Raw genomic sequence first — 22,772 nt, 5'->3', positions numbered from 1 at the left:
AGTCCCCACTGGTCTTTGAAGTTCCTAAGATTCCTGTCATTCAAGATTCTCAAGATTATTTTGTGCATTTCTTGACCCAGTCCTGAAATCAGCCATCTCTTTAAGATCATGGGATGGGAAATGACTTTAGAAGCTACATATTAGACCTCAGAACAGTCACTGTTATGAAGTTGTCTTGTTTCTAGGCTTTATAGTGGTTACAGGAGGAAGGATACATTTTCCTTAGAAAATAAAAATAAAACGGAAGATAATTAGTTGGTACAAACTTATGCTTTTAGTTCAAGATTTAAGACTCAGGGTTTTAATTAAGCTTCTTTATGTTATGTGTTAACTTTTTTTTCTAGCCACTGAAAGGCTTACATCAGAATATTAGCTTTAATTATTGTCTTGCTTTTAGCTATTAACGTATGTATGATTCTGTCACAATAACAAAAACAATATTAGGAAGAATAAGTTTTTGAATTATTGCTAGCCACAGCTGTGATGGCAGGGCAGAAGCATGGCAGCTGCAAAGGCAGCAGAGAAGCGCATTGGAGAGGAGCTTCCCCGCATCCAAGGTCAGGGGTGGCAACCTAGAGGAGCTACACTAGTTCCAAGGTAATGAGCAGTGGCTGCACTTTGCTGGAGCAGCCGTGAAGAGGGACCCCAGGTCCAAGGTAAGAGAAACCCAAGTAATATGGTATGCACAGTGAGAGGGCATCAGCGGACAGACAGACTGAAACCACAATCACAGACAACTAGCCAATCTGTCATATGGACCAAGCCTTGTCTAACTCAATGAAACTAAGTCATTTCGTGTGGGGCCACCCAAGACAGATGGGTCATGGTGGAGAAGTCTGACAGAATGTGGTCCACTGGAGAAGGGAATGGCAAACCTGTTCAGTATTCTTGCCATGAGAACCCCAAGTTCAGTATGATAAGGGAAAAAGAAAGGACAGTGAAAGATGAATTTCCCAGGTTGGTAGGTGCCCAATATGCTGTTGGAGATCAGAGGAGACATAACTCCAGAAAGAATGAAGGGATGGAGCCAAAGCAAAGACAACATACAGTTGTGGATTGGACTGCTGATAGAAGGAAGATTGGATGCTGCAGAGAGCAATATTGCATAGGAACCTGGATTGTGAGGTCCATGAATAAAGGCAAATTGGAAGCAGTCAAACAGGAGATGACAAGAGTAAACATCGAGATTCTAGGAATCAGCGAACTAAAATGGACTGGAATGGGTGAATTTCACTCAGATGACCACTATATCTACTACTGCAGGCAGGAATCCCTTAGAAGAAATGGAGTAGCCATGATAGTCAACAAAAGAGTCTGAAATGCAGTACCTGGATGCAATCTCAACAATGACAGAATGATCTCTGTTTGTTTCCAAGGCAAACAATTCAATATCACAATAATTTAAGTCTATGCCCCGACCAGTAATGCTGAAGAAGCTGAAATTGAAGTTATATGAAGACCTACAAGACCTTCTAGTACTAACACACAAAAAAGATGTCATTTTCATTACAGGGGGCTGGAATGCAAAAGTAGGATGTCAAGAAACACCTGGAGTAGCATGCAAATTTGGCCTTGGATTACAGAATGAAGCAGGGCAAAGACTAATAGAGTTTTGCCAAGAGAGCACACTGGTCATAGCAAACACCCTCTTCCAGCAACACAAGAGAAGACTCTACACATGGACATCACCAGATGGTCTACACTGACATCAGATTGATTATATTCTTTGTAGCCAAAGATGGAGAATCTCTACACAGTCAGCAAAAACAAGACTGGGATCTGGCTGTGGCTCAGATCATGAACTCCCTATTGCCAAATTCAGACTGAAATTGAAGAAAGTGGAAAAAACCACTCGACAATTCAGGTATGACCTAAATCAAATCCCTTATGACTATACAGTGGACGTGAGAAATGGATTTAAGGGACTAGATCTAATAGTCAGAGTGCCTGATGAACTATGACAGAGGTTAATGACATTGTACAGGAGACAGGAATCAAGATCATCCCCAAGAAAAAGAAATGCAAAAAAAGCAAAATGGCTGTCTGAGGAGGCCTTACAGATAGCTGTGAAAAGAAGGGAAGCAATAAGAAAAGGAGAAAAGGAAAGATATACCCGCTTGAATGCAGAGTTCCAAAGAATAGCCAGGAGAGATAAGAAAGCCTTTCTTAGCGATCAGGGCAAAAAAATAGAGGAAAGCAATAGAATGGGAATGACTAGAGATCCCTTCAAGAAAATTAGACATACCAAGGGAATATTTCATGCAAAGATGAGCTCAGTAATGGACAGAAATGATATGGCCCTAACAGAGGCAGAAGATATTAAGAAGAGTTGGCAAGTATACACAGAAGAACTGTACCAAAAAGATCTTCACAACACAGATAATCACGATGGTGTGATCACTCACCTAGAGCCAGACATCCTGGAATGTGAAGTCCAATGGGCCTTAGGAAGCATCACTACAAACAAAGCTAGTGGACGTGATGGAATTCCAGTTGAGCTACTTCAAATCCTGAAAGATGATGTTGTTATAGTGCTGCACTCAATATGCAAGCAAATTTGGAAAACTCAGCAGTGGCCACAGGACTGGAAAAGGTCAGTTTTCATTCCAATGCCAAAGAAAGGCAATCCCAAAGAATGCTCAAACTAGTGCGCAATTTCACTCATCTCACACACTAGTAAAGTATTGTTCAAAATTTTCCAAGCCAGGCTTCACCAATACGTGAACCATGAACTTCCAGATGTTCAAGCTGGTTTTAGAAATGGCAGAGTGGCCAGAGATCCTATTGCCAACATCCAATGGATATTCGAAAAAGCAAGAGAATTCCAGAAAAACACATACTTCTGATTTACTGACTATGCCAAAGCCCTTGACTGTGTGGATCACAATAAAATGTTGAAAATTCTGCAAGAGATAGGAATAACAGGCCACCTGACTTGCCTCTTGAGAATCCTGTATGCAGGTCAGGAAGCAACAGTTAGAACTGGACATGGTAACAGATTTGTTCCAAGTAAGAAAGGAGTCTGTAAAAGCTGTATATCGTCACCCTGATTATTTAACTTATATGCAGAGTACATCATGAAAATGCTGGGCTGGAGGAAGCACAGGCTGGAGTCAAGACTGCCAAGAGAAATATCAATAACCTCAAATATGCAGATGACACAAACCTTACGGAAGAAAGTGAGGAGGAGCTAAAGCGACTCTTGATGAAGGTGAGAGAAGAGTCAAAAAGTTGGCTTAAAGCTCTATATTTAGAGAATTATCATCATGGCATCTGGTCCCATCACTTCATGGCGAATAGATGGGGAAACAGTGGAGACACTGGTTCACTTTATTTTTATGGGCTCCAGTATGACTGCAGATTGTGATTGTAGCCATGAAATTAAAAGACACTTACAACTTGGAAGGAAAGTTGTGACCAACCTAGACAGCATATTGAAAAGCAGAGAAATTACTGTGTCACCAAATGTCCATCTAGTCAAGGCTATGGTTTTTCCAGTGGTCATGTATGGATGTGAGAGTTGGACTATAAAGCAAGCTGAGACCCAAAGAATTGATGCTTTTGAACCGTGGTGTTGGAGAGGACTCTTGAGCATCCCTTGGACTGCAAGGAGATCCAACCAGTCCATCCTAAAGGAAATCAGTCTTGAATGTTCACTGGAAGGACTGATGCTGAGGCCGAAACTCCAATACTTTGGCCACCAAAATATTGAGGGCAGGAGGAGGAGGGAATGATAGAGGATGAGATGGTTGGGTGGCATCACCGACTCAATGGACATGATTTTGTGTGTACTCCACGAGTTGGTGATGGACAGGGATTCCTGGCGAACTGCAGTTTGTGGGCTCACAGAGAGTTGGACACGATTGAGTGACTGAACTGAACTGAGGATGTTGAATATAGTTTCAGATTTCTTTCCTTTTTTTCTTTTGGTTTTCTTTGGTTTTGTTTTTGAGGGGCAGTGTTTTTATTTTTCCTTAGAAGATATTCCACTCTGAATGTAGTCAGAAGCCTGAATTTTAAAGCCACTTAAGTAATGTGTTGTTATATGCAACTTGTCACCAACTTGATGCAATTAGATTTATTAGTCTTTGTTCTCATTTGTTCAGTTCAGTTCAGTCCTTCAGTCGTGTCTGTCTGTTTGCAACACCATGGACTGCAGCATGCCAGGCTTCCTTATCCATTGCCAACTCCCGGAGCTTGCTCAAGCTTATGTCCATCGAGTGGGTGATGCCATCCAACCATCTCATCCTCTTTCTTACCCTTCTCCTCCTGCCTTCAATCCTTCCTTACATCAGAGTCTTTTCCAATGAATCAATTCTTCCCAACAGGTGGGCAAATAATTGGAGCTTCAACTTCAGCATCAGTCCTTCCAGTGAATATTCTGGACTGATTTCCTTTAGGATGGACTGGTTTGATCTCCTTACAGTCCAAGAGACTCTCAACAGTCTTATCCAGGGGGAGGAGCTAAGATGGTGCAGAAATAGGATGGGGAGACCACTTTCTACCCCACAAATTCATCAAAAGATCATTTGAATGCTGAGCAAACTCCACAAAACAACTTCTGATTTCTAGCAGAGGACATCATACACCCAGAAAAGCAGCCTTTGTTTTTGAAAGGAGGTAGGACAAAATATAAAAGATAAAAAGAGAGACAGTAGAGTAGGGAATGGAGATCTGTCCCAGGAAGGGAGTCTTAATAAAGGAAGTTTCCAAACACCAGGAAACCCTCTCACTGGCGGGTCTGGGGTCAGTTTTTGAATCTCGGAGGGCAACCTAACTGGGAGAAAAAATAAATAAAACCCACAGATTACGTGCCTAAAAACAGCTCCCAGCAGAAAAGGACCCCAGATGCTCACTTCTGCCACCAGCAAGTAGGGGCTGAATGGAGAGGAGTGGGTGGCAGCATTGCTTAGGGTAAGGACAGGACCTGAAAGCCCTGAGGGCAACCTGAGGGAGCTAACAAGAGATAGTAACTTAAACTGTGGGATAGCAAGATAGAGAGAATTAACCTGGGAAAAGCCCTAAACTAAGGCACTACCCGCCTGTTCCCAGAACAAAGGACTGAGCGAATACCAGAGAAAAGCTAGCCTGCTGTGGACTGGCCCATCCCCCACCAGAGGCAGGAGGCAGGGGGGAGGGGAAAGGGGCAAACGTGGCCCCATAGACGGCATCCCCTACCAAACTGCAAACAGGCTTCCAGTCTCCAACCAAAGACTTCCTGAGATTCTGGATGGTTGACATCCCCCGGGAGGGTCGCTGCCAGAAATCAGCTCCCCAGAAGAGACACAAGGCACACCTGACCAGCGCACCCTGAAAGTGAGGCTGGGACCGGGTAGTGAATAAGGCGCACTACACCCGGGCAGAGTGCACTCGTCAAGCTCCTGGTTGTCTGAGCTGCTCAGACAGGGAAGGCAGAAAACGCGGGCCCCACTGAGTCTGGGCCTTTGTGGAGTACCCCAGAACATGAATCTGAGCGGCTAAGGCTTGGGAAGTGCACACAACTCAGGGTCCGCTCTCTGTAGAGCAGACTGGAGCCTGAGCAGTGTAGACGGGGAAAGCACACATGTCGTGAGCAGGGGCAAACCCAGTGTGGCCAGAACACTGTGAGTACTCCCCACACATGCCAGTGATATTTGTCTGCAGTGCCCCTCCCTCCCCACAGCACCACTGAACAATCGAACCTTAGCAACAGGCCACCTCCACCCAGTTGTGTCAGGGCAGAAATTAGACACTGAAGAGACCTGCAAGCAGAAGCCAAATAAACAAATGGAACCGCCTTAGAAGTGACAGGTGCAATGGATTAAAATCTCTCTAGTGAACACTGACCACACTGGAAGGGGCCTATAAATATTGAGAAGTGTAAGCTGGAAGAAGGAGCTGTCTGAAACTGAACTGAATCCACATTGCCTGCAACAACTCCAGAGAAATTATTAGGTATATATTTTACTATTATTATTAATTATTTTTTCTTTTTTATTTAAATATCTGTTTTACTCCTTAATTTTCATTTTATAACCCACTATAAACTGGCCCAAAAAAAAAAAAAAAAAAAAAACACCTATTTTGAAAACGAAATTCATATATATTTATTAAATTTTTGTTTATTTTAATATAGTATTTTTAAGAGTCTAACCTCTACTCTAGATTTTTAATCTTTGTTTTTCAGTATTTGATATCAATTTTGGACATTTACAAATCCAACCTTCAATATCCATTTTTACTGAAGAGTGTGATTACTGGTTTGATCACTCTTTCCCCATTTTAATTCTCCCTTTTCTCCCCCAGATCACCTCTATTTCCTCCCCCACCCCTTCTTTTCTCAATCCAATTCTGTGAATCTCTGTGTTTTTGCTCTGCAGAGAACACTTAGGGAACAGAGTACTGCCTAGATCTGTCTCTCTTCTCTTGAATCCCCCTTGTTCTCCTGCTTCTCACGTCTATCACCTTCCTCCCTCTCCTCTTCTTCATGTAACTTTGTGAACCTCTCTGGGTGTCCCTCACTGTGGAGAACCCTTTCACCTTAAACCTGTAAGTTTTATTATCAGTGCTGTATGGATGGAGAAGTCTTGAGGCTACTGGAAGAACAAGACTGAAATCCAGAGGCAAAAGGCTTAAGCCCACAACCTAGAACACCAGAGAACTTCTGACTACAGGGAATATTAACTAATAAGAGATCATCCAAAAGCTTCCATACCTACACTGAAACCAACCACCACCCAAGAGCCAATAAGTTCCAGAGGAAGACATACCATGCAAATTCTCCAGCACCGCAGGAACATAGCCCTGAGCATCAATACACAGGCTGCTCAAAGTCACACAAAACAAACACATAGACCAATCTCAAAACTCTCTACTGGACACTCCATTGCACTCCAGAGAGAAGAAATCCAGCTCCACCCACCAGAACACCAACCCCAGCTTCCAAACCTCGACAAGCCAAATGTCCAGCACCACCCACAGGGAGAAAGATCCACAATAAAAAAAAAAAAAAAAAAACAGACTACCAGAATACAAAAAGTCCACCACAAACCCAGCAATCTAAATAGGATGAAAAGGCAGACAAATACCCAGCAGGTAAAGGAACATGAAACATGCCTACCAAGCCAAACAAAAGAGGAGGAGAAGGGGAATATACATGAAAAAGAATTTAGAATAATGATAATAAAAATGAACAAAAATCTTGAAAACATAATAGAGTTACAGATAGATAGCCTGGAGACAAGGATTGAGAAGACACAATAAATGTTTAACAAGGACCAAGAAGAAATAAAAAAGAGTCAATTAAAAATGAATAATGCAATAAATGAGATCAAAAACACTCTGGAGGGAACCAACAGTAGAATAACGGAGGCATAAGATAAGATAAGTTAGGTAGAAGATAAAATGGTGGAAATAAATGAAGCAGAGAGGAAACAAGAGAAAAGAATAAAAAAAAAAAAATGAGGACAACCTCAGGGACCTCTGGGGCAATGTGAAACACCCCAACATTCAAATCAAAGGAGTCCCAGAAAAGAAGACAAAAAGAAAGGCCATGAGAAAATACTTGAGGAGATAATAGCTGAAAACTTCCCCCAAATGGGAAAGGAAATAGTGACACAAGTTCAAGAAACCCAGAGAGTCCCAAACAGGATAAACCCAAGGTGAAACACTGCAAGACATATATTAATGAAATTAACAAAGATCAAACACAAAGAACAAATATTAAAAGCAGCAAGGGAGAAAAGACAAATAACACACGAGGGTATTCCCATAAGGATAACAGCTGATCTTAAATAAAAACTCTTCAGGCCAGAAGGGAATGGCAGGACATACTTCAGGTAATGAAAGAGAATAACCTACAACCTAGATTACTGTACCCAGAAAGGATCTCATTCAGATATGAAGGAGAGTTCAAAAGCTTTACAGACAAGCAAAAGTTGAGAGAATTCAGCACCGCCAAAACAGCTCTTCAACAAATGCTAAAGGATCTTCTCTAGACAGGAAACACAGAAAGGCTGTAAGAACGTGACCCAAAACAACAAAGCAAATGGCAACGGAACCATTCTTATCAACAATTACCTTAAATGTAAATGGGTTGAATGCCCCAGCCAAAAGACAAAGACTGGATGGATAGATACAAAAGCAAGACCCCTATATATGCTGTCTACAAGAGACCCACCTCAAAACAAGGGACACATAGAGACTAAAAGTGAAGGGCTGGAAAAAAAATATTTCACACAAACAGAGACGAAAAGAAAGCAGGAGTCACAATACTCATATCAGATAAAATTGACTTTAAAATAAAGGCTGTGAAAAGAGACAAAGAAGGATACTACATAATGATCAAAGGATCAATCCAAGAAGAAGATATAACAATTATAAATATATATGCACTGAACATAGGAACACCACAATATGTAAGGCAAATGCTAACAAGAATGAAAGGGGAAATTAACAATAATATAATAATAGTGGGAGACTTTAATACCCCACTCACACCTATGGATAGATCAACTAAACAGAAAATTAACAAGGAAACAGAAACTTTAAATAACACAATGGTCCAGCTAGTCCTAATTGATATCCATAGGACATTTCAAACCAAAACAATCAACTTCACCTTTTTCTCAAGTGCACAAGGAACCTTCTCCAGAATAAATCACATACTGAGCCATAAATCTAGCATTGGTAAATTCAAAAAGACTGAAATCATTCCAGTCATCTTTTCTGACCACAATGCAATAAGATGAGATCTCAATTACAGGAAAAAAAAAAAACAACTATTAAAATTTCCAACATATGGAGGCTAAATAAAAAGCTCCTGAATAACCAACAAATCATAGAAGAAATCAAAAAATAAATCAAAATATGCATAGAAATGATGGAAATGAAAACACAACAACCCAAATCCTATGGGACACTGTAAAAGCAGTGCTAAGTGGAAGGTTCATAGCAATACAGGCTTACCTCAAGAAACAAGAATAAAGTCAAATAAATGACATAACTCTACACCTAAAGCAGCTAGAGAAGGAAGAAATGAAGAACCCCAGGGTTAGTAGAAAGGAAGAAATCTTAAAAATTAGGGCATAAATAAATACAAAAGAAACAAAAGCGACCATAGAAAAATCAACAAAGCAAAAAGCTGGTTTTTTAAAAAGGTAAATAAAATAGACAAACCATTAGCCAGAATCATCAAGAAACGAGGGAGAAGAAGCAAATCAACAAAATTAGAAATGAAAATGGATAGATCACCACAGACAACACTGAAATACAAAGGATCGTAAGAGACTACTACCAGAAGCTATATGCCAATAAAATGATCATCTTGGAGGGAATTCACAAATTCATAGAAAAGTATAGCTTTCCAAAATGAAACCAGGAAGAAATAGAAGATCTCAACAGACCCATCACAAGCATGGAAAGTGAAAATGTAATCAGAAATCTTCCAGCAAACAAAAGCCCAGGACCAGATGGCTTCGCAGCTGAATTCTACCAAAAATTTAGAGAAGACCTAACACCTATCTTACTCAAACTCTTCCAGAAAATTGCAGAAGAAGGTAAACTTCCAAACTCATTCTATGAGGCCACCATCACCCTAATACCAAAACCAGACAGAGATGCCACAAGAAAAGAAAACTACAGGCCAATATCACTGATGAACATAGACGCAAAAATCCCTAACAAAATTCTAGCAAACAGAAATCAAGAACACATTAAAAAGATCATACATCATGACCAAGTAGGCTTTTTCCCAGGAATGCAAGGATTCTTTAATATCCTCAAATCAATCAATGTATTACACCACATTAACAAACTGAAAGATAAAATCCATGTAAATATCTCAATAGATGCAGAAAAAGCCTTTGACAAAATTCAACATCCATTTATGATAAACAACTTTCTAGAAAGCAGGAATAGAAGGAGCATACCTCAACATAATAAAAGCTATATATGACAAACCCACAGCAAACATTATCCTCAATGGTGAAAAATTGAAAATATTTCCCTTAAAGTCCGGAACAAGCCAAGGGTGCCCACTATCCCCACTACTATGGAACATAGTTTTGGCAGTGTTGGCCACAGAAATCACAGCAGAAAATGAAATAAAAGGAATCCAGATAGGAAAAGAAGAAGTAAAACTCTCATTGTTTGCAGATGACATGATCCTCTACATAGAAAACCCTAAAGACTCTACCAGAAAATCACTAGAACTAATCACTGAATACAGTAATGTTGCAGCATATAAAATTAACACGCAGAAATCCCTTGCATTCCTATACATTAAGAATGAGAAAACAGAAAGAGAAATTAAAGAAACAATACCATTCACCATTGCAACAAAAAGAATAAAATACTTAGGAGTATATCTACCTAAGGAAACAAAAGACCTATATATAGAAAACTATAAATACTGATGAAAGAAATCAAGGAGGACACAAACAGATGGAGAAATGTACTGCATTCGTGGATTGGAAGAATCAATATTGTGAAAATGCCAATACTACACAAAGCAATCTATAGATTCAATGCAATCCGTATTAGCTACCAAAGGTATTTTTCACAGAACTAGAACAAATAATTTCACAATTTGTATGGAAATACAAAAAAAAAAAAAAAATCCTCAAATAGCCAAAGCAATCTTGAGAAAGAAGAATGGAACAGGAGGAATCAACCTGCCTGACTTCACGCTCTACTACAAAGCCACATTCATCAAGCCAGTATGGTTCTGGCACAAAGACAGAAATATAGATCAATGGACCAGAATAGAAAGCCCAGAGATAAATCCACGCGCCTATGGACACCTTGTCTTCAACAAAGTAGGCAAGGATGTACATTGGAAAAAAAGACAGACTCTTTAACACGTGGTGCTGGGAAAACTGGTCATCCACTTGTACAAGAATGAAACTAGAACACTTTCTAACACCATACATGAAAATAAACTCAAAATGGATTAAAGATTTAAATGTAAGACCAGAATCTATAAATGTTCTCCTAGAGGAGAACATAGGCAAAACACTCTCCGACATAAATCACAGCAGGATCCTCTATGACCCACCTCCCAGAATATTGGAAATTAAAGCAAAAATAAACAAATGAGACCTAATTAAACTTAAAAGCGTTTGCATAACAAAGGAAACTATAAGGAAGGTGAAAAGACAGCCTTCAGAATGGGAGAAAATAATAGCAAATGAAGCAACAGACAAAGGACTCATCTCAAAAATATACAAGCAACTCCTGCAGCTTAATTTCAGAAAAATAAATGACCCGATCAAAAAATGGGCCAAAGAATTAAACAGACATTTCTCCAAAGAAGACATACAGAGGGCTAACAAACACATGAAAAGATGCTCAACATCACTCATTATCAGAGAAATGCAAATCAAAACCATGATGAGGTGCCATTACACGCCAGTCAGGATGGCTGCTATGCAAAAGTCTACAAGCAATAAATGCTGGAGAGGGTGTGGAGAAAAGGGAACCTTCTTGCACTGTTGCATGGGAATGCGAACTAGTACAGCTACTATGGAGAATAGTGTGGGGATTCCTTAAAAAACTGGAAATTGAACTGCCATATGACCCAGCAATCCCACTCCTGGGCATACACACCAAGGAAACTAGATCTGAAAGAAACACATGCACCCCAGTGTTCATCGCAGCACTGTTGATAATAGCCAGGACATGGAAGCAACCTAGATGCCCATAAGCAGACGAATGGATAAGGAAACTATGGTACATATACACAATGGAATATTACTCAGCCATTAAAAATAATTCATTTGAATCAGTTCTAATGAGATGGATGAAACTGGAGCCCATTATACAGAGTGAAGTAAGCCAGAAAGATAAAGACCAATACAGTATACTAATGCATATATATGGAATTTAAAAAGATGGTAATGATAACCCTATACCCAAAACAGAAAAAGAGACACAAATGTATAGAACAGACTTTTGGACTCTGTGGGAGAAGTCGAAGGTGGGATGTTCAAGAGAATAGATTTGAAACACGTATACTATCAAGGGTGAAACAGATCACCAGTTCAGGTTGGATGCACAAGACAAGTGCTCAGGACTGGTGGACTGGGAAGACCAAGAGGTATGGAATGGAGAGGGAGGCGGGAGGAAGGATCGGGATGGGGAACACATGTAAATCCATGGCTGACTCATGTCAATGTATGGCAAAAAACACTACAATATTGTAAAGTAATTAGCCTATAACTAATAAAAATAAATGAAATAAACCATAACAACAACAAAAAAAAACAAACGAGTCTTGTCCAATGCCATAGTTCAAAGAGCATATATGTGTGCCAATTCTCAGTGATGTCATATTCCCCCTGTTGAGATTTACTCACCAAAACTGAATTGAAACAAAATGCAAAAATGAGGATTAAGACACAGAGCCCCACCTACATGCACCTGGCAAAAGGAGAGGCTCCTATTGTATTTAAGGGACAAGCCTGGATAGATCTCATGCTGAATAGGCCCTGGGAGTCCTAGATGAGTCATTAAACACAATTGTCTGTACTTTGGCTGCCACGGGTGTTTGTCTTCTTTGATTGGGAAGACCTTTCAAAATTATTTTTTGTATGTTTGCTTTGGTAGACAAAATTTTTCATGTTATAGACCCTATGGGGGAAATTATATCAGAAATGTATCCATTTATCTTCAGCAGTTAAATTTGTTGGTCTGTATGTCCCCGATGACCTTTCTTTATGAGTAGAAAAGAAACAAACATGTTCAGTATGCATTTAGTCTCTTTGTAAATCAACCAACTTGAATTACATTCCTCTCTGTCCCCACTCTACTCCCAAGTCTAGGCTAGAAATAAAAACCTGCAGAAACTGAAGACTGATTACAGCACATCATTGTGGAGATTTTGTTTCCACTGTTTTTTGGGGAAGAAAAAATTAGTTGTTACCATTAAAATCAGTAGCTTGGACGTAAATATCCAAACTTCTGATTCTCTTGAAACAAGGCCAACTGGCTTGCTTTCCAGCATGGTTGAAGCAGAGGAAAGGCTGCTCCCAGTGGTCAGGCCTGTGCTGCCCAGGGTCCAGCATGGCCGCCTAGTCTGACAATCATTTCTCTTGCCTGCTGGGGCCATGAGTTTGTGAGAACTAGACTGCTGGCTCTCTTAAGATAAAGATTACTTTTGTCTTGATCAGCTTTGACTTTGAAGACTTTAACCCAGAACCCAGCATAAAGTTCTCCCTTGTACATTTGTTGGGTGATATAAAATATCTTGTGGATGCATATGACATTTTTTATGATACTGAAACCCATGGAATTGAAGTACAACTCTGCCCTAAATCTTTGATGCAGACTGACATCACAGGTGCCCCTGATCTCTGCCATTAGACCCACTACATAAGGCCAGTTGTAGGTCCCTGGGCTGTCCCTGAAGTCTTCACTTTGCTGTCTGAAAACTTATCCTCCTAGCAATCTCCTCTCCAATGAAGACAGCAATGCATATCTCATGAAATGGCTAGGAAGATGACATGAAACCATTAATGTCGAGTATGGCCCCTAGTTACCATTTTCATGATGTTCTTAGCAGGTTTTTTTTTTTTTTTTCCTACAAGTAGGCAAGGTTCTCCATCTTCTTAGATGTCCACGCAGATCAGGTAGATTTTCCAGCCAAGATTCAAGGAAGAGATTACAGTTCAATTATCTGTATTTTGAGAAGTTTCAAAGTCCATTCACCAGGGACACTGAGGAAGGTAAAGATTTTATCAAAAGCTTTGTATTTTTATCAGATCTACTAGTGGCATAAAGGGGAAAACTAGGGTAGGTCAGAGCATATATAACTAGGGGCTCATGGTCACCACTGCATGCTCAGAACCCAAACATCCCTGAGTACTTGGAGCCAGGAAAGAAGCATGAAGTGGTTTGTGCTCCTCGGGCTGGTGGCCTTCTCAGAGTGCATAGTCAAGTAAGTATGGGGACTGTAATATGTGTCATCTTGCTTTCTCGTATTTTTCTTTTCATCTGATTATTCTTCCACCCATCAGGTTTAGATGGGAATGGAATATTTCCCTGACAGTCTTGAAATTCTACCCTTACTTATTGATAAGTACCTTGCTTTAGGAACTGTGGATCCCAAGGGTCTTGGTGTAGATTTGCATGGCTGCACAACTCTTGGGGTCCAGTCATGACCTATTGAAAGTGCAACTCCTTACAGCTGTTCAGTGTACAGTCTATGCAGATGTAGGTGTGGTCCTGTGGAATGGCACTTTTCTACATTTTATTCAACAAGTCCTCTTTGTTCCCTGTCTACTTCAGTGTGTATATGACTATGTCTGCATCTCTCTATCACTATCATTTTCCTCTCCATCTCTTTGGAAGTCTCTGTGAGTACATTTCTCTCTGTGTTGTTTTCAATTAATTTTTTCATTTGACTCATCCTTCCTTCTCAAGCCTCTGAATTTCCCTTACTTATTCCCTATCTCCTGGATTCTTCTTTCAACTCCCTCTTCTCTTTCAACTTGGAGATAAATACACTGATTTATATACAGTTTTATATCTGACAAGCATTGTGACCACAGCCAACTCAGTAACCTCCTGCATTTCAAATTGCTCCCTTGTTAAAGGGCATAAGAGTCCCCCTTATACCTCCTTCCTTGAGGTTCTATGAGAAGGATACAGTGGGATGGCAACAGCAATGCTAATGCCTGTCATTGTTGAGACTTCCTATTTATCAGGTACCTTATATCCATCACTTCACTATCTCCAAGATATTCTATTTGGAGATAGTTTGTTTTGTTACATTCTACCATTTTACCAAGGGGGAGATTGAGACACCACATGGTCATATGGCTTATCCCAGATTGCAGAACAGAACCTGTAATCACACCTATGTCTTTCCTATTGTAAATGCATAAAATTCTGATAATAATGTGCCTCATAGAAATGATTAGAAAATACACAGGGCCATTACAACAACAGTTTTATCTTAACAATGACGGCTAATTGTAGCTTCTTTGTTTTCTTTGTCAAATGCTCGGTAAAGAATACCTCTAACGAGAGTGCAGATCATGAGAAAAACCCGCAGTGAAAAAAAAATGCCGAACAATTTCCTGAAGGAACATGCTTACAGTCTGTACCTGACATCTTCTCCTGGCTCAAATATAACTACTCACCCCCTGAGAAACATCCAGGATGTGAGTATTTTGGGAGGATGGTGCTTCACAGCGCCCCCTGGTGCTCTAGCCTAGAACCGGGGCTCATCTGGAGGTGCCAGGTGGGATGTTGGAGTTGGGGTTCCTGCAGGAGGTAGAAACACTGGAAAACAGGTACCCCACCAAGAGGAGAACACACTCTCATCCTCAACTGTTGGTCTTTGTGACTGGGCATGGCAATTACCAGGTGGCAGGTAAATATCCATTTCTGTGTCAAAGATGTGTCATTAGTTTGAGGGAGATTGTTCCTTCTGAAATAAGTGAGTCAGTAAGTTACAGATGAAGAGTGAACCATCACTGATCACATGGTAGAACCAACGGCAAATCAATTGTGAATGACCAGGCAGAGGAATTCAGTTCACACAGCAGCAAGAACCAGAGCCGTAAAATGTTACTGAACCCGTATTCCGTGTAAGGCCATGAGTATCTAACACTGTGGTTACTGTTTTTAGATTGGAAAAAGGGCTTATTTTGTCTTCAAGAATACTCATGCCAGCCTGAGAGATAGGCATATTAGTAAATACATGTTAAATGAAAGGGTCACCTGTGTGGTATTGATTGAATGTGGTCTGAGTTTAGATGGAGTGGCTGAGGTTGATCAAGAAGGACCTCCTGGAGAAGGGGGTGCTAAGGCTGGGTTTGAAGAGACTACAGAGCTTCTCAAATGAAGGCACCAGGACTTCCCTGGGTGTCCAGTGGTCCTGGAGGCCCAGTGGTTATGCCTCTGTGCTTCCAGTGCAGGAGGTACCACTTCAACACCTGGTCATAAAGTCAGTATCCTGCATACCATGTAGCACAGGAAAAATATATCAAATGCAGGAACCTCTGTGACCAAAGTCAGTGAGCTGCACGGTGGTTAGAAAGTGATCTCAAGAGATATGTGACATCCAGAGGGAGGCATGAGTGTGGGAATAGAGGGTAGCCAGTTCTGCACTAACCCACTCCCTCCTTTTCCCTGTAGATGGTCTATGTGGGTAACATCACCATTGGAACACCCCCTCAGGAATTCCAGGTTGCCTTTGACACAGTATCAGCTGACTTGTGGGTGCCCTCCATCTTCTGCATCAGCCCAACCCTTGGTGAGTACAGACACCCTGCACCCAGATCATCATTCTCTTGCCCTGCCACCCTGTTTTGCACCCTTGGCACCTGATGACACTTATCTCTTGTGTCTGCAGCCTCACACGTTATGTTCAATCATCTTCGGTCTTCCACCTTCCGGCTTATCACAAAGACCTTCAACATTGTATACGGTTCTGGGAGGATGCAGGGATTTCTTGGTCGTGACACCGTTCGGGTAACAGTGTAACAAATGCTAAGTCAGGACTGGCTGTGGGGTGACCACTGCTTGCAAAACAGATGCAGGACCATCTGGCAGGACCCTTTCCGGCCTAAGTCCCATAGATATTAGCCATCTTACCCACAGGATCCTGTCCCTGGGTAGGCAGTGCCCCTGGTGACACATGAGCACTCAGATTAGCTAACCCAGAGAGTGGCTTGAGATGGGGACTTGCAGCTTCTCTGCCCATGAGCAGTTCAAGGTTCATTTTGCTGGGAATGAGAAGAGGGAGGAAAAGGCACCCACTTTTATATTCACAGACTGTTCCAGGCACTTTCAGGTGATAACTAGTTTAGTTCTACAACAACCCCACACAGCAGTTACTCTGATTACCTCATGAGACATATGAGAAAACTGAGGTACAGACATCAAGGGCCTTGCTGAGGAAACACATGTGGTAAACTGTGGAGCTCGGCTGGCTTTTCAGGACTGCAGTTGCTGTGGGGTGTTTGGGGACAGGATAAAACTGATCTGGGGACCCTCGGGGCAGTCAAGGGCTTCAGGTATCCAGACTGGGAAACTGGAGGCCTGAGAAGTTAGGGGGCTGATAAATGAGTTCTCACTCTAGAGGGCCTTTGAGAGTCCAACAAAACTTATGGCCTGCCTCCCCCAAAGTATTTGAGTAGTTCCCCCCTCTCTCTTTCTCTCCCATACACACTCACACAAAGACACACTTATCCCCAAAAGTGAATCCCCAGGCAGGAATTTTATGGATACCTGCAAGCAAGATTGTGTTTTTGGCTTCTGTCTTCATGGACAGATGCAGAATCCACAGTACCTTACAGAGAATGCAATCCATTCCTCTCATTAGGTCAAAGTGATGCCAAAGTGAAGGCTACCTTTCTCTCGGTTCATTTTGTCCACAATGGGGCACCGATGGGACCTGGTCTGACTCTTGGTTGCCCCACCTGTACAGAAGTCACGAGGCCAATTTGACACCAAAGTGGTGTTTTTCAGAGGGGCAGATGTTTTAAAATTCACAGCCTCTCTCAAATGGAACACAAAATTCCTCTCCCAGCTTAGTCTAATGTCTGAGGTCCACCGAAGACACAGCCCAGACTCAATTCTTCTCTGAGGATCTACTGGCAATGCACCCCAGCCAAGTCCTAGCCCCAATTCACATATCTGTAAGTGGGATCACTCTTCTCTCCCACAGATTGGAGACCTTGTAAGTATTGACCAGCGATTCGGTCTAAGCTTGGAGCTAAGCGAGTTTGAGGAATTACCTTTTGATGGCGTCTTGGGCTTGAGCTACCCCAACATGTCTTTCCTGGGAGGCATCCCCATCTTTGACAACCTGAAGAATCAAGGTGCCATTTCTGAGCCTGTCTTTGCCTTCTACTTGAGCAAGTAAGTCTGAGATGGACAATCCGTTTCTCCAAATTAGCTGAAATATGCTTTCAGTTGTAGGAAATTAATAGAACATTTTATAAAGAAGTATCCTGAGAGATAATCTAATCCAAGATAACTATGGCCCCAAGGCCCTTCCTGGCTTCACCATTGGCTTTTATAAATAACATTTTATTGGAACATAACCCTGTTCCTGGGCTCCAGATCAGTAACCTGGTCTAGGGGGATGAGTGAGGAGAAAGACTAATGGAAGGCAAGAGGAAACAAGTTGGAGGGAAAGGCATTAGGATTTGCTTATGTATTGGATAAGAAAGGAGAAAGATGTTGGGTAGTTTTCCTTCCTCATTAGCATTTCACTGTGAGCCCAGGACCAGCTACTCAATTTGCAATAGCCAGTGAAAAAGGAAAATGTGGGAGGTCACAGGCCAGTGGAGCCAAATCTGGGTGACCTGAAACCATACCCTTAGCACTCCCAGGCCTTGATTTTGCTGAAAAATGACAAAGTGGATAAGAGGAGAGACAAAATGCTTCAGCACCCTGTCCTCTGAGGGTGTCTGAGCACTCATGTCACAGGAGGTAAAGGGCATCTTCAGAAGATATAGTGGGTGGAGCCCAGCAAGGTGACTCAGCTTCTAAACTCCTCTGTGCCACTCATTAGCCAGTAACCTACCTCAGTCTGGTTCTCAATTGCTCCTAGCCTCGATTTCTGCATCTGTTGATGAGGACCTTATTAGGGCCTTGATGGGTAGACAAGCACAGCTCTCAGACAGTGTTGTTGTTACCATCCTCCAAGGATCCCCTTGCTGTCTTCTCTCTACAGAAGCAAGCCAGACGGCAGTGTGGTGATGTTTGGTGGGGTGGATAAATCCTACTACCAGGGAACGCTCAACTGGGTACCATTGATCCAAGCGCGCACCTGGCGTGTACACATGGACCGGTAAGCCTTTCTTTCTGAGGTTCAACCCAAGGGAGGCTCCCACTACTGTACATGGACACAGGCAGACACTCACAAATGCATTCTCAGACAAACAGTCACAGAGACATATACACCACCCACAATGACAGAGACAGACACACAGACACATGTAAAAAACAAACAGACACATATAAACATACAAAGAGACACATAAAAACATGCAAGAATTGCATAGCTCATCAGAAACACAGAAGTACACACAGAGACACATACAAACAAACACACAAGCAAATAGATACACAAACAGCCCATGGGTTCATAATCCCCAGGCCTCCTGACCAGGGCTCAGAGCAGGGTCCTCAAAGGGTCCAGAGAAGTCTGTGCAGCTGAGAGAGTGTTGCACCCACTGCCCTGTGAGGCAGGGAGCATGGTCAGAGGACTCTGCAGTGTGGTAAACAGGATCAGGGAGGATTTTACTAGCATGGACAGCATTATAAGATGACAAAATGTCCAGGTATACTTAGGACCAAGGAAGTTCTCAGTAGAAATAAATGTCAGTTTACAAACAGGGAAAGTCTTGAGAAAATGGGGAAAACTGGTCTCCTTATGAAGAAGCTACCCAGCAGTCGAAAGAGGTTGGCTGCAGTCTTAAGATGTGAAAGCAACTAACAAAAATGACACCCTGCATCCCTGGGCACAGAGTGGGGCAGGGGCTATAGCTGAAAGAATCAGAAAGGTGGGATCCAGGAGTGACCTGAGGACAAGAGGCAATAACTGATAGGATTCTGTGTGATACCCTCAGGCAAAAGCTGACATGTCCTTTGGAGTTTCCGTGGGCTAGTCATGTATTTCCTGGCCACGGTCTCAGGGTCTGAGCTGGTTGTAGGAGCAGTGCTGGGAGACACCCTCTCCCAGAGGAGCCCCTCTTTCTCCCTACTATGAGAATCTGCTACCCCTGCGAATCTCCATCTTCACTCTGTGTTTGACCAATTATTTCCTCCCCACCAGATACAGCTCTCTGGATGTCTCTCATTATTTTCACAGTCTTCATTCACTCATTGAACAGACAAACATTGGGCATCCACTGTGTGCCAGGCACTTTAAGGAGGCAATGAGAATAAAACTTGCCCTCACATCTAAGAAATCAGACGCACAGAAATGACACAGACAAATAGTGAATTGTGACTTTGGTACATGCTAGACATGAGGAAGGCTCTACAGAGAGTGTCAAGAAGGGAGACTGATAAACACCAGGGGAAAGTCTTCCTTGAAAACAATACAATTAAGCTGGAATGGGGAAGGTGAAAAGAAATTTGCTGATCAAAGGGGAGGGGAGTCTTCTAGGAAGGAAGACCAGCTTGTGTCAAGGTATGAAAGATCCTGGTGTATTCAAGTACTGCATTCAAGGATGTCAAGGGAGGTGCCGTGTCGAGAGCAGATGAAGAGAGTCAGGGCAAGAGACAAAGGGTGGTTTAGGAGACAATCGGGAAGGGGGCAGCTATGGGGAGACTCATAGTGACCTTGATGCCCATTTTCTTCTACTGTCTCTCAGCATCTCCATGAACAGACAGACAATTGCTTGTTTTAGCGGCTGTGAGGCCCTTATGGACACTGGGGCATCACTGATCCAAGGCCCAAGAAGTCTGGTCAATAACACCCTGACGCTCATCGGTGCCACGCCACGGGGTTCCAAGGTGAAAGGTCATGCCCCAGGGTTACTCCCTGTCTCCACACGCAACAATGATCTCCAGGGCTAACCTCTCTCACTCTCTCTCTAACAGCACTACATTTCATGTTCTGCAGTCAATACCCTGCCCTCTATTGACTTCACCATCAACGGCATCAACTACCCACTGCCAGCTCAAACCTACACCATCAAGGTGAGGGGACAATACTGTGGGTTGGTTCTCAAACTGGAGCTTGCAGGATCCCCTGGGCTGCTGCTGGGAAGAGGGCGCCATCTGCAGGCCATGTCACACCATTTGCAGATGCTACTGAGCCTTAGGGCTGGGCCAGTGCCTCCCACAGAACCAACTACTTGAGAGTAAAGGGCCGTCTGGGACACTGATCATCCTGAAATAAATGTGGAGACGCCACACCATGCTGGCATGGTGGGAGTCACAAGGCGAGGGGAACACTGAGGCCCTCAGTCCTCAGAGAGCTTCAGTTCAATCTGAACCCTTAGGTGCATGAACACAAAAGTCAGCCCTAGCAGTCCCTGAAATAGGCCATGTTACAAGGAGAATGGCTTGGGACAATCCCAGTGTGATGTCCCATCATAAATTAACAGTCTCCCTTCCCTTCTCAAAGTTTTCCTGCTTTGGATGACAAATTACATGGTCAGCCTAGATCTTGGCTGCTTCTTCCCCTTGCTTTGGCCAGGTTCCCCCTTTGTGAATTGGGGTACCCGACCCCTCTATGGGGATGTTGGATACTAAGGTTAATAAAGGGTGCACAGTGACTGCTCACCCCGGCACAGGGTGGAGGCTTCATGTCAGCTCCCTGTGGGAGTACATAGCAGGCTGATGGGCTCAAAGAAGGCTTTGAGGAACAGAGGGAATTTCAGCAATTCTAAAACCACAAACTCATGGAGCCATATGGAGGGTTGCTTGGTTCTAGGCAACACTGCACTGGACTCCATGCAAATGGCATCCCAAGGTGCTCTGCACTGGGGCACTGGGCACTTACTATGGTTGATGATGTCTACGGACTGACTGGTGGGAATGGGGAACCAGAGTAAGTTACCCAATCAAGCCTGGAGTGGCCAAAGAGGGTGAGTATGGGCTGAATGTTTCCCAGAGTTCCTGAGTTAAGTCTTCAAGAACGTGTTGTGGGCACTGCTATATTTAAGATGGATAACCAACAGTGAGTTACTGTGTAGCACAGGGAAATCTGCTCAGTTATATGACAGCCTGGATGGGAGGGGTATCTTCGGGACCAGGATACATAGGTACATACAATTGAGTGTGTTTACTATTCACCTGAAACTCAGAATATTGTGAATCAACTAACTCCAATACAAAATAAAGTTTTTTAATAAAGTTTGGATTGTGGGCATGCTGGAGGAGAACCTGCATTCTCTGTAGACAAAACAACAAGCAGGTGTCAGAAGGAAAGAAATAGGGAGTGAGGAGACCCAGGGGCCACTATTGTTCTTTTCTAAAAATTGTATTGAAGTGTGGCTGATCTTCAGTGTTGCCTTATGTTCTGCTGCACAGCAATGTGACTCAGTTATACACATAAAAATATATATTGTTTTTCTTATTCTTTTGAAGTGGTTTATCACTGGATATTGAATATAGTTCCTACAGTAGGACTTTGTTGTTTATCATTTCACTGTTTCCCGAAATCCCAGTCATCCACTCACCACACTCTTCCTCATGGCAGCCACATGTATGGGCCCTTTTTGGTTTTGGATGAACTCTCACATCCCCTGCTGCTCATAAAACCACTTGATACTTACCAAAATAGGGAAATAAATCCAAGAATTGTGCTGGGTCTGGATATTTGTGGGAGTCACACATAAGGGCTCAGGCTGACGGGTGTGTGTCTCTGACTCCCCCAGGATTCTAGCGGCGACTGCTATATCGGCATTAGAGAGAACCCAGTAAGTGAATCTACAGAGACCTGGACCCTGGGTGACGTCTTCCTGAGGCAGTACTTCTCGGTTTATGATCGAGGAAATGACAGGATTGGCCTGGCACAGGCAGTGTAAATGCTTGGAGTGATTCAGGAATGAGTAAGGACACTCCTAACACACACTCACTTACACTTAGGGCACTCCTGCCCAGGATGCTGGTGAACTGTATTTGGTGGTCTGCACACCCTATTCTCAGTAAAGAATAAAGGATTTCACTCGTAATGGTGCTGGAACAAATGGGTGCCTCTGTTTGTGTCTGGGAGTGAAGGATCTAGAACCTAGTCTGAATCAAAATTGAGAGGAGCCCAACTCCAACTGGCTTCAAGGAGAAGGGAGACTCATTGAAATGATTCTGGGAATCCAGGA

General features: G+C 42.6%; 1 protein-coding gene across 1 annotated transcript; it reads left to right on the top strand.

Moving 5' to 3' along the window:
- Positions 1–13,814: 13,814 nt before the first annotated feature.
- LOC122430846 (pregnancy-associated glycoprotein 1-like) lies at positions 13,815–22,481 on the top strand. Its single transcript, XM_043451737.1, has 9 exons — positions 13,815–13,915; positions 14,993–15,143; positions 16,123–16,240; positions 16,340–16,458; positions 17,657–17,850; positions 18,671–18,787; positions 20,319–20,460; positions 20,548–20,646; positions 22,332–22,481. The coding sequence occupies exons 1-9, from the start codon at positions 13,815–13,817 to the stop codon at positions 22,479–22,481; spliced, it is 1,191 nt and encodes a 396-aa protein (XP_043307672.1).
- Positions 22,482–22,772: the final 291 nt, after the last annotated feature.

Source organism: Cervus canadensis, chromosome 29 (genome assembly GCF_019320065.1).
Source record: "Cervus canadensis isolate Bull #8, Minnesota chromosome 29, ASM1932006v1, whole genome shotgun sequence".
NCBI classification, from domain to species: domain Eukaryota; kingdom Metazoa; phylum Chordata; class Mammalia; order Artiodactyla; family Cervidae; genus Cervus; species Cervus canadensis.
Note: the sequence above shows the minus strand (reverse complement) of the source record. Positions and strands in the feature narration are given on the sequence as shown.